This window comes from Phascolarctos cinereus, unplaced genomic scaffold (genome assembly GCF_003287225.1).
Source record: "Phascolarctos cinereus isolate Bilbo 61053 unplaced genomic scaffold, phaCin_HiC Scaffold_2;HRSCAF=192, whole genome shotgun sequence".
NCBI lineage: Eukaryota > Metazoa > Chordata > Mammalia > Diprotodontia > Phascolarctidae > Phascolarctos > Phascolarctos cinereus.
Genome location: NW_027555625.1, coordinates 190,231,395 through 190,244,487, shown reverse-complemented (window position 1 = coordinate 190,244,487; position 13,093 = coordinate 190,231,395). Strand labels below are relative to the sequence as shown.

The following is a 13,093-nucleotide window of genomic DNA, read 5'->3' as shown; positions in this document are numbered from 1 at the left end:
GGTATTCCTAGCCTAGGTCTTCTTTCCCACTTTTTTCTCACTATTTCCCTGAAAGGTAATGACATCTTTCTCCAGATAAATGTTATTTTTTTCCTGAATAATTAATTATAATAATATAATAATTAATAAATAATTATTTCTGAATAATTAATTTATATGTTATTACCGTTTTAATTATACTGACATTATACAACCATGAAGAATTAATATCACACCACCTATTTAAGTGCATCTTTATTTCTCTAAAGTTTTGTAGTTAATATTAATATAGTTCCTATGAGTGTCGAAATAGGTAGATTTCTAAATATTTTATACATGCTATAACTATTTTAAATGGAATATATTTTTCTAGCTTTTCCTTCTGGGTTTGTTAGTAAAATATAGAAAGATTATGGTATATGTACCTATGTTAACATTGAGAGAAATGATTATTTTTCTCTCATATTAACACCAATTATTAAAATTGAGGAGAGCCCACCTCTTTTTCCCTGGCCTACTTCCTTCTCCAAACTCTCAAGGACAGGGCTGATGGAAGATAGGATTAAATTCTGCTCATTCTGAATATAGCTACTCTACCCAACTAGATCAGAACTCCCTACTGCACAGGCGTAGGTACAGGATAAATTCTTTGAATAGATTGCCCAAGGCTGGGGGTAACTTAAAAGCAAATGACATAATCAAAGTTCATTTGAATAGGTTCAGCCCCTCGTTGTACTGTTCAGTCTCTCATTAATTATTAACCAATCAGAGTTGATTGCCACCTTTGAGAACACCCCTCTTCCAATACACATATAAGCCCTGAGCCCTCAGCTGTAATTGTCTTTGGTCTAAGAGAGAGACAACCAAATGACCATCCTTTTATTAGTAAACATGTTGTCGTTGTAAATAAAGTTATTAAAGTACCCATGCCACAATGTGAAAATCTGTCCCTCAGGGATAAGTGTGTGGAAACAAAAGGTTTAAGACCGGATCTTTTCCATGCCAAGTTTATTATATATTGAAGTTGTTGTCTAGAAACCCACGTTACAAAGCAAAACTCTTCAACTATCCAACAAACAATTATTTAGACCTTTTTCTGCCCAATGTTGTCATTTAACTTCTTGTTAATATCTTCACAACATCAATGGTCATTACAAGAAATGAGTGATTGTAAAATCCAAATTAATCAATTTGCTACTTTTAAGCAAGCTAGTAAGGAGTGAGGTGGCATGGTGGCTGATGAGGACAAAGTGAAAACTACTGGTTAAAATAAGGTCAAAAGATCATGCCTATAAATATTTTATGTGTATGCCTATTTACTTTTTCAAGTTATCATCTCCATGAATGACTTTCCCCAAGTAACTGGAAGTTGACTACATAGAAAATACTGTACAATGATACAGATTGGTTAAAAATAGGTCCCCCAACTCAGTTCAGAATTGAGAAAGGCTTATTAGCACTTTAAAAATGATTTCTAAAAGAAGATGTCATCTGCTATGGAAAATCATCTAAGAAAGTGTGCCTATTCCCTACTTACATTTTCATAATGGATACCCTTGATACATGCATAGAAAAAAATCACAAAAAAATTATAGAAATGAGGGAATGGGCAGCTGTTGCTACTGACTGATTATTTTTTGTAAAAACATTTTCTGTAATCTTCTCTCCTAGGAGAGGGGGAAATAAGCCCCTCTTTTAGACATCTTTAGATTATGTAGGTCATAACACAGATTTCTTCTGTATATAGACTATAAGCCACTTGAAAGCAGGAGCTGTTTCATTTTTCTGTTTATATCCCAAGAGCAAGCACAGTGATGACCCCATAGCAGGCACTGAGTAAAGGCTTATTCATCAAAATGATTGATATAATTCATCAGGTCAAACTGGTTGGGACTGCCTATGAGATCCAAAAACCCAGGAAGTCTGTTATTCTGTAGTATAGTATAGAACTACATGTGTCAGTACCGGACATCTTCATTCTATTTAGAAATCTGAACATGGACACATGGACAGGGCAGAGAAATCACAGCTCAGAAAACTGAAGTCACATTCATGTCATGGGGTAGAGATGAGCTGTCATTTCAGTGGCTTATCACTTGTAAGCGTCTACAATATAATAAGTAGGGTTCTCCAGTAAAGGTTGCTAGGTAGATCTGCTGTTGGTTAATTATTAATACATTATAAAACTATTTATTACACACATAATTATATGCCAATGATGAAATGTACAGATCTGTTCAAACAAACAGGTCTGACTTATCAGTATGAATGAAAACTAAGAAGCATAGTTCAATTAGATGGGATATGAGGTGTTTGTTTTCTCTCTTCTCTCTCTTCTCTCTCTTCCTCCCTCCCTTTTTCTCTCTTTCCCTTTCTCTCTCTTTCCCTGTCCCTCCATCTATCTCTTCCTGTTCCTCTCCCTCACTGTATAGCTCTTTTCCTCTCTTCTCCTCTCTTCCTCTCCCTTTCACTCCTTTTTTTCCCTCACTTACTCCCTCTGTTTGATTTTGTTTTGGTTCCTATTTGGTCATTCCACACTGTTCTGTTTTAGGGAAATGCATCTCTTTTTCTATCTCATTTTAAACTTCATAGATAGTGATCATATTATTTAAGAATTCTCTCCTATAGCGTTAGCTACAGATGTTTAATATGAGGTATACATGTAACTGCCACCCTGTGTAGGCCCTCATTTTAAGGGTCCCTATGACAGGGAAGGGGCTAACATGGGTGGGGAACTTGCGGCCTCCAGGTCACATGTGGCCTTGAGGACTTTGTTCTGTGAAGTTTGGATTCCATCAAAGGGCCTCATTTGAGGACCTAGAGGGCCACATGTGGCCTCAAGGCTGCAGGGTCCCCATCCCTGGAGGATGATGGAGAGGGAATTCCTGTTCAAGTACAGAATGAATTAACGAGCTTCTGACTTCTGTTCCAACTCGTACATTAAATTACATCTAAGTGATGTACATATTTGAAAGTACATCTCAAAGTAACCTCAGATGTCTTGTAAGAAAAACTATTTAAAGAGGAGTAATACAATGTGTTTTCATTTTTTTAAACATTCTGAAAAAAAGGTGCAAGTCTGTTGATTAAACATTAGCTATGAAGGGGCTTGGAGAGGAGGGGGGTGGCAGGCAGTGTTTTTCATGAAATTATATATCTAGGTTTCCTGAAATTCACTCCCCCACTCCCACCTCCCTCCCAGGAACTTCACTTTGCAGGATAAAATGGAATTAAAATATTGTCAATAAATGGTGAGGGAACCAGTACCACTCAGTGCACTGATAGTCTGTGCATGCAGGATAAGAACATTGACTGCCTGCTAATCTATTCCCAGATGGAGGTGGATGCCGAGGAGAAACGCCATCGCACACGCTCCAAAGGGGTTCGAGGTACGTCTGCTGCTTCACTAAATCACTGGAGGCTCCTGCTCAGGGTGACCTTCATTCTCCAGAATCTCTTTGCACGATTCATTCTGACCCCTGCTTTTACACAACCTTTTTGATAATTTTCTCTAGAAGAGGGGTACTTGTAATAGATAATAAATTTTTATATATTTTCCATCTCTCTGCAGTTCCCGTGGAACCAGCCATACAGGAGCTGTTCAGGTTAGTGCTCTGAGTGTAAAATGTATCCCCATTAGCAATTTAGAAAATTCATGCCTTTTAATGGGTATAATGCACTTTCAAGTTCATTGGTGCTTTGCTCATGCCCTGCTGCACTGATGAAATTAATTCCCCTGAGACTTGCTAATAAAAAGCATCCCTCCTCTTTTTTTTCCTCTTCAGTTATTTGATTTCTCTCTTTCTGTCTTTGTTGCCCTCCATCTCAGCAAAACCTACTGCCTGCTTTTAGTATAATCTCTCGGCAGCACACAACACCTCTGTAATTAATTCTCCTCCTTTTTTCAGCTGCCCCACTCCTGGTTGTGATGGTAGCGGTCATGTTAGTGGCAAATATGCAAGACACAGAAGGTAATACTGGTGTTCTTTCTACACTGTAACTGGAAGGGTTTGGTGACCTTGTTAAATGACCAGAACTAAATGATGAAAATGACTGTTTGAGCGTTCTTGGAAAACAGTACATTTTGTACTTGGGTTTTGTTTGTTTGTTTTTTCCCTTCCTCTTTCCCTTTGAAACTGCGTCTTTGTCTCACACAGTAACAGCATTTCTTAGGATATGAGCCAACCTGACCATCTCTGCATGGCATAAAGTCATAATAAGACAAAAGTCAGCATAAATTTTGATTAGCCAGAAGCTACACATACACACACACACATAGACAGATACCCTCACCCATTTTGATATACATTTTTCTTGCCAATGTATAAGTGCTTATCATGTGGATGGCATGCCGAAATGACCTACCATCCCCCACCACTTCACTGTTAACTCTTGTTTCCTCCTACAACTTTCTATCATTTTCATCATGGTAGGTCTGTAAATCATGTATGGCAAATTAAAATGTGACCTTGGTGACATTCTTGTGCTACTATGACTTCTGTCATTTAACATAGTTAATATTGGGAAACAAAGCATAGGCTTTGGAGCGAAGGCAGTCATGTGATAAGGTTAGCCTCAAAGGTCAAAGTCTGGGACAGATCAGTGATAATGAGGCTTGGAGATCCAAATGATTATATTATTCTCATAAAGAGTGTTACTCTAGCCCCTCAGTGGGAATAAACTGCAGAGGCCCCCAAGAAAAGAATGTGTTTAGATTATTATTGGGAATAAGACAGCAAAACCAAATTACATGTTATCTAACTGTAGCTGAAAGTCATACAGCAATCTAATCTTTCTGTGTTTCTTTATTTGGGATGGGGTGGGGGGCAAGTATTTGAAATACTGCAGTGTGGTTGCCTCCAGAGAAAACCATACCTGTGTTTGTTAGCCCTCAGTATTAAAACCTTGGTTATAATGGCTGAAGACATTTCACATATAAGAATATGGTTGAACACTGGTGTTTCTATGAAAATTAGTGTAGAAAATTAAATAGCAGACAACATGACCACTGTTATTGTCACCGGGAAGTCATGACATTTATTGTGGATTTGTATGCATTTTTAAAAAATATCTATTTTTAGCCACTTGAGTAAGAGAAAAAGAGACTATGTACAGCAAAGTACAGAGAAGGCTTACCTTGAGGTCAGGAAGATCTGAGTTCAAATCTTCCCTTTTTCACATACTATCTATGTGACTATAAGTAAGTCACCGAGCCTCTCAGTGCCTCCAGACAACTCTCAGAGACTGTAAGTTACAGAAAAAAAAAAATCCTGATTGACCTCAGTAAAGGAATTTTCAATACAGTTACTCATTTAGATGAAAGACTAGAACCAGACCAAAAACAAGAAGAAAAATGTAAGTACAAAGTCGTTATGGATTAGGTTAGTAATATACAGCTTGCATTTCTTTTAGGAAAACTAGAATTAACTATCACCCTAGAACCTAAAAAAGCATCTTTATTTTAGTATCAAATAAGCATTTCTTTTTCAGAAATGTATAATGGAAAGCAGATAATTATTTTGATTGTCTTTCAGGAAAATTAAGGGACAGAATTGTTAATTACTCAAAAAAATTAATTATTCTATACCATACTGTAAGGAAGCAAGAAAATTGTAAGTTGGGGGAGAGAGTAGCTGATTTGTCACACAATGGCTGATGTTTAACAAAAAAAAAAGAAAAGATAGCTCACTTTTGTTTTGTTTTCAGAAATAATGTAATTAAAACCTGGAGTTTTAAAATTATTTAAATAATTTTATGAGACCACACCATACTTTTCACATAAATGGAAAATATATCATTGTTTATTCCTTTTGAATACAAAGCAGATATCTAGTTAATGAGCAGTATATGTCTTCCTGTTATGCTTTCCTGGCCAGTCAGCAGTTGAATAAAATCAGTAGTTGAAAAATAAGGCAATGTGTACAAAAGGAATATGACTTGTGAAAATATTGTGTTAATTAGGTATAATTTGAATTATTTCACAACTAAAATTTGTTCAACATAGTTTCTAATTTGCTGTTTTTAACATTCACACAGTCTTTGCCAAACTGCACACCATTTATGTGAGTGTACAAATGCATGTACACACCTAACCTGAGTGATGTATATAAGCATGTGTGCATATGAAATTTTATAGACATCTTATTCCAAGTGAACAAAATAAGCAATACAAGTAAGGATAAGGAAGGTTAGGCTAGATGTACTTATAAGAAGGTAATTCTGCATCTTGCTTTTAAGGCATGATTCTGGTTTGGCAGTATGTGAACAGCCTGAATCTTAGACCTGCTAGTTAGATGAAATTTTGAGGAGGACTCACAAATACATGTAAATTTAGAAATGTATGCAAAAAATCCTATTTTTTTTTAGTTGTTAAAGTTTCTCTCTATTTTTGCTATCTTAATTATTTATACATCAGTCAGATTACATCTCATTAATAGACTTCTGATTAATTTGGATAGGAATTGCTGACAGATGCATTAGAGTATATTGGAAAGAACATAGTTTGAGCAATTTGGTAATCAATCATTCCTTCAAAGGAATGACAGTAAAGCATGCTTTCCACCTCTCAAAAGAGAGGTGGTGGACAATGAGTGTGGAATGAGATACACATTTTACTGCAAGGCCAATGTCTTGATTGGTTTTACTAATTTGAACCTGTTTATTATAAAGGGAGATGCCTCCTAGTGAAAGAGGATTGATGTAAATTGTAACAAAGTGATGTATTTTCAAAAATGGATGAAACATTGAAAACAGAAAAAAATAAAAGCTAGCACACAGCTTCACGTCTGGATGCTGAGATTCTCATAAAAACATATGCAAAATAAATCTTGCCCTGCTTTTTTGTTTTAAATTACCAAAAAAAGCGCATGGGCCTGGGAATGAAAGGACCTAAGTTCCAGTCCCATTTCTGCCCCAACTCTTTGCGTGACCTTTGACAAATTAGGTCATCAACATGAATTTCAGTTTCCTCATCTAGAAGATGAAAGAGTTGTACTACATAACATTTAATATGCTTTCCAAATCAAAAATTCTGTTATTCTGCTTTGTTTTTCTTTTTTTTTGCAGGAGAGTTTACATTGATGTGTCCAGTGGATTTTTTAAAGGATTTTTTAAAATTATTATTCACTTCATCTTATAAGAATGTGTGGTTTTTATTTGTTGGAGACTTTTAATGAATACTACGAGAGAGAGAGGGAGACAGAGAGAGAGAGAGAGAGAGAGAGAGAGAGAGAGAGAGAGAGAGAGAGGGAATGAGAGAAAGGCAACTAAGTTGCACAATGGTTTGAGTGCTGGGCCTGAAATCAGGAACACTCATGAATTCAAATCCTACCTCAGACATTTACTAGCTGTGTGACCCTGGGCAAATTATTTAATCTTGTTTGCCTCAGTACCTCCTCTATAAAATAAGCTGGAGAAGGAAATGGCAAACGGCACTGGCACTCCAGTATCTTTGCCAGGAAAACCCCAAATAGAGTCATGAAGAGTTAGACACAATTGAAAAGTGACTGAACAACAACATAGATGTGTCTGTACCTCTGTGTGTGTGTGTGCGCTTAATAGTATATGTTGGGGCAAAGAGACGCAGCATGTGGTAGTGTAGAAAGATCACTGTATTTGAAGGGACACTCTGAGTTTCCATTCTGATTTTGCTATTACAAGTCATGTGACCTTGGGCAAGGCATTCCTTTTCTATGGGCCACTGCTTTTTTCACTGTAAAATGGGATGATTGGACTAAATGATCCCTTGGAAGCTCCCTTCTAGCTTTAAAATACTGAATATTCTAAATATGTGTTCCCTCCCCCATTTTTGTGGCTCTTTTAAAAATACAGTACTTTGTCTTCTCTTCTTTTTTAAGATTTGGCTTTGAGTCCATTTGTAAAAATTAATGAATTCCAATTAAGATAATATTTTTCCTTAATTCATAAAGCAAATCAATTTACTGCAATATTTGAAATATCCATGTTTCATTAGAGTGGCTACTTATTCTTCCCATGTACTTCACAACCCCTTCACATCTTAGCAGATAGTATTCATTGCCAAACATAAATAAATAAATAAATAAATAAACAAACAAACAAATAAATAAATAAATAAATAAGTAGAGATAAAAATAAAATAAAATAAAAATATAAATACATGACCTGATAGCCAGTCTTCTAGTTAGCCCCTAGTTAAAGGATATCCATTTCATCACCTGGACCATACTTAAAGCCTTTCTAAAGAGGCAAAACTTTCTAAATAGGCAGCATCTACCAAAACCTGGTCCCTCCTAGCATATTCTCCAAGGGGCCAAAGTCACCTCCACAGCATACTGTGGCACTGGAGGAAGATTTTAGCTGAGCAACTCAATTCACTTTGAAACAAAAATTAAGTCCTTTAGTAGTTTTTTTTGGAGGAAACAGCAAGGTCAGAGGTCAGATGTCAATTTTACTTTTTGTGAGTTCTTAACCCCAAATGATGAAATGATTCATCATCTAAAGGGTGTTCTATTTAGACTTGTAATTACATTTTTAAAAATCCAAACATTTCTAAGTAAATTAAAACATATCCAATCGGATGCATGATGCAAAATAATTATTGGATCTACTTTGAGTCATAGAATCATAAAAAATAAAAAGGACCTTAGAAGTCATTTAGTCCAATGTTAGTCTAATTACCAAATCCCCTTTATAATATAATAATGATGCCTTATGTGTCTTAACATCATAGATTTAAAGCTTGAGATTATATAAAATTCACCTAATCCAGTTTCTTTGTTTTATATATGAAGAAATTAAGGCACAGGGGAAGGAAGTAACTTGCCCAAATTTGAAAAGATACTTAGTGGCAAAGTCAGAATATGAACCTAAGTCCTTCAACTCTAAATCTAATGCAGAGTATTTTATATGCATTATCTCATTTAATTTTCACATGACAAATTTGTGTATTAAATAGTACAACTACAACCATTACCACTTTATAGATGAGAAAACTATATCCTAGAAAGATAAAATAACTTCCTCAAGATCATATATCTAATAAATAGCAGAACCAGATTTTAAACCCAGTTTTCTGATTCCAGATCCAATCAGTGCTTTTCCAACTATGCTATGCTGCCTCAACAATATTGAATACCTCAAGTGCCCGTGGACACATGAGAGAACACTCATTCCATTTTTTGATAGCTCTGATGATCTGAAAATTTTTCCTTGCATGGAGCCAAAACTTGCCTCCCTGTAACTCCAAGCCCTAGAACAGAGTAAAACTAATTCTTTTTCAACATGGCAGCCCTTCAAATACTTAAAAACTACTCTCTTTTCTCACTTGAGTCTTTTCTTCTCAAAGCTAAATATCCCTAGATCCCATTCCCCTGCTTAAAAACCTTCAATTACTTCTATTACTTTTAGGATACAATATGAGCTAATTATCATGTCATTTAAGGGCTTCCACAATCTGGCTCCTACCTACTTCTCACCTCAATATTCTCCTTCATGAATTATGATTCAGACAAATTACTGAACATTCCCCAAATTTAGTAATCCATCTACCACCTCTGTGCATTCACACTAGACATTCCCCATACCTGGAATATACTTTCTTTATCTTTACTGCTCAGATTCCTTTTTGTTGCTGTTTATTCATTTTTCAGTTGTGTCCAACTGTCCATGACTCCATTTAAGGTTTTCTTTGGCAAAGATACTGGAGTGGTTTGCCATTTCCTTCAGATGAGGAAACTGAGGCAAACAAGGTTAAATGACTTGCCCAGGGTCACACAGCTAGGAAGTATCTGAGGCCCAATTTGAACTCAGGTCCACCTGACTTCAGGGCCAGTGCTCTCTCCACTGCAGCACCTAACTGCCCCAGCTTCCTTCAGTGTTCAAATAAAATGTCACCTCCTCTGTGAACATATCCCTCAGCATCCACCCCCTTATTTCTAGTACTATTTCTGTCCTTAATTTTACTTGTACTATACTTATCTGTAAATATTATATCCCTGAGTAGAATGTCAACTTTTTTAGGGCAGAAATTTTCATTTTTGTCTGTGACCCCACTGTTAAACACAGTGGCTGACACATAATAAGCAATTAGTATGTATTTGTTGAATTCTTTATGGCATGGTTTTGAGTCCATTGACTGTACACCTAGTTACATTATCATTTGTAGAGCACTTAGAGTGTTGGACACAATTTCAGATGTGATCTGATGGGGGTGGGCAGTTTAGGGGGATTAGTGGGACTATCACCTCCATTGTTCTGGACACTGCTTCTCTTAGTGCAGCCTAACTCTTTGCTTTTATAGATGTCATTACACATCATTGGTTTACATCAAGCTTGCAAAAATCACTAATTTTGAGGTCAGAGTGTGGTTACAATTCCCTCCTTGTTTAACGTTTGGGCAAGCTAGTTCCCTTCTCCTTCCCTCATCCCCAAAAGGAGGGTATTGAATTAAGTAAGAAGGACTATGAATACAAAGAAAGACAAAAACATGGCCCCATCTTCATGGTGCTTACATCCTAAATGGGGAGATGACATGGCAACTGAAATAATAATGATATACCTATGAGTATATACATTTTAAATAGAAAATAGCCTTATTAGGAAGGTGGGAGTGGGAGTAGGAAAAGCCTCCTACAGAAGATGGGATTGGAGCTGAATCTTGAAGGGGGCCTGAAGGTGATATTGATGAGGGAGAAAATTCCAATAAATATGGGCACAACCAGTGAAAAGGCACAGAGTCAAGAGTACTAGTGCCACATTCAGAGTACCCCAGGAATGGCAGTGGCTGGATTGTAAAATGGAATAAAATATAAGAAGATTGGAAAAATGGGAAAGGATCTAGTTGTTAAGGCCTTTAAATGTCAAAAATAGGAGTTCACATCTGAGCTTGGAGGTAATAGGGAACCTGTTGTAGGTTATTGAAGAGAAGGCATGATGTGGTCAGATTTGCACGTTAGGAAATCATTTTAGTGGCTGAATGGAGAATGGTTTGAGTGCAGGCAGAGCAACCATGAAACTATTGCAACAGTCCAAGAGTGAGGTAATGAGCATGGCACCTGAGTTAACAGAGAGAAGGGAACATATATGAAACATGTTGTAAAGATAAAAATGACAAAGTTTTGATAACAGATTGAATATATAGGGTTGAGTACAAGTGAGGAGTTGAGAATGGCATAATCTTCCTGGGTGACTGAAAGGATAGTGATGCCTTCAGTTGTAGTTCAGAGGAAGGTCTGAGAGGAAAAAATGAGTTCCATTCTGGAATATCTCTGATAATCCAGTTCTAGAGATCCAAGAAGCAGTTTGTGGATGTGAGACAGGAACTCAGAAGAGAGGTTAGAGCTAAATAAATCTGAGAATCATCTCCCCAGAAATGATCATTTAATCCATGGGAGTTGATGATGTCACCAAAAACAGAGAGGATAAGAGAATCTAGGATAGAGTCTTAGGGGACACCAAAGATGAAGGGTCATAATTAGATGAAGTTCCAGCCAAAGAGACTGAAGAAGTGGTCTGAGAAGTAGAAGAACCAAGAGACAGCAGTGTTGCAGAAACCTAGAGAAGAGGGTACATCAGTGCCAAAACACTCTGGTCTTTTTTACTTGAGCTATCATTAAGTCACGTTTTCCCTCACTTTGTCCTTGTGCAAGTTTTTTTTCTTTTATCCCATTATAGGACTTTCATTTGTCCCCATAAAATATCATGAAATCATATTAACACACCTTTGCAACCAAAGATATACTGCTACGTCAAAAATACAAGGTTGTTAGACTATTATTGCTTTTTGGGGGAGAAAGGGAGGACAGAGATTAATTATCTGTTACTTATAAGCCACATATGTTTGGTAAAATAATATCTGTATTATATATGTGTGTATATATATATATATATATAAAATGTGTGTATATACATGTATATATATATGTGTGTGTGTGTGTGTGTGTGTGTGTGTGTGCATGTTTGCATGTATATGTGTATAGGCATTTTAAGTATTTAAAGGCCTAAACCTAAAGTTAAATACCTAAACCTATAATATGGAAGAAAAGTACACAAATTCATGCATTTGGAATAATGACTAAAAAACACCTATGTAGTGTTTTTCTTACAACTCTAAAAGGCAGATGATGTGGCAATTGTTGTCCCCATTTTTTAGATAAAGCACCTGAGGCTCAGGGGTGGAAAAACCTGGCCCATCTCCCATGAGGAGTGAGTTCCACCTTCTCTGATTTCCTATCCAGTGTCCTTTTCATTGTTCTGACACCTCTCTCACTAGAAAGGTATTTATCCTTTTTTTGCTAAGGTTAATTGTTGGTGTATTTTAGGTAAGATCTGTTGTCTTAGTTAAAGGCTTTACCCATGAGTCAATGGCAGTGTTTGAATTTCCCCAGATTTCATAACAAGGATCCATGTTCAATCAACATTTTTTATGGACTGACATCTGTAATCAAGGCATAGTGTCTTACTAACAAATCATAAACTCCCCAAAACATGTAATGAGAGTGCCAGTTGATGAATTTGGTATTTGTTCTTTTCTTCTGGAGATGTTAGTAGGTATTAAACCTTTAGGAATGGAGCATTCAGCCATGTCCTCTACTCAATATTCTACAGATATTTGAAATGCTGATAGGAGATGCCCTTAAGGAAGAGGAAAAGGTTGTGATCAGAAGATGGGAACCTACCTCCTCCATTCTTGTTTCCCAGGGGCATTTCTCACAGAGAGGGAGGCTAGGCTAGAAAGTAATGAATTTAAATAAGATAGGATCTCCTGAACAAACATCCATTCCTTGTCGCTTGCCTGCTGAGTTTTACTGTCAACTCCTCTCCTTGTTGAGGTGTCATAGAAGTGTCATAAAGTCAAAGCTCATTAGTCATAGTGTCTGGAGTTAGAAGTGATATTGAAGGGTATCCAACTTAATGGATGAGGAAACTAAGGTTTATAAAGAGGAAGTGACTATCCCATAGTGACAAAAGCAGTTACTCAAAATCCAGTGCTTTCTCCACAATATCTTCACTTCACCCTTCATTTTACAGATGAAGAAACTGAGCCTAAAATATCTATAGATTAAGACTCCCCACAAAAAAAATAAAACAAGGGACTCCTCAGACCTAATGTGTATAGATACTGGCACTAATTAAC

At 36.5% G+C, this 13,093-nt stretch overlaps 1 protein-coding gene across 3 annotated transcripts in view; it reads left to right on the top strand.

Moving 5' to 3' along the window:
* Positions 1–13,093, top strand: part of MYT1L (myelin transcription factor 1 like) — a 685,202-nt gene that overhangs the window by 412,614 nt on the left and 259,495 nt on the right. For all 3 annotated transcript variants that reach the window (XM_020965838.2, XM_078149744.1, XM_078149745.1), the window contains exons 5-7: positions 3,314–3,368; positions 3,551–3,584; positions 3,888–3,950. In XM_020965838.2, the coding sequence (XP_020821497.2) occupies positions 3,314–3,368; positions 3,551–3,584; positions 3,888–3,950 (152 nt within the window). The remainder of the gene's footprint in view (positions 1–3,313; positions 3,369–3,550; positions 3,585–3,887; positions 3,951–13,093) is intronic.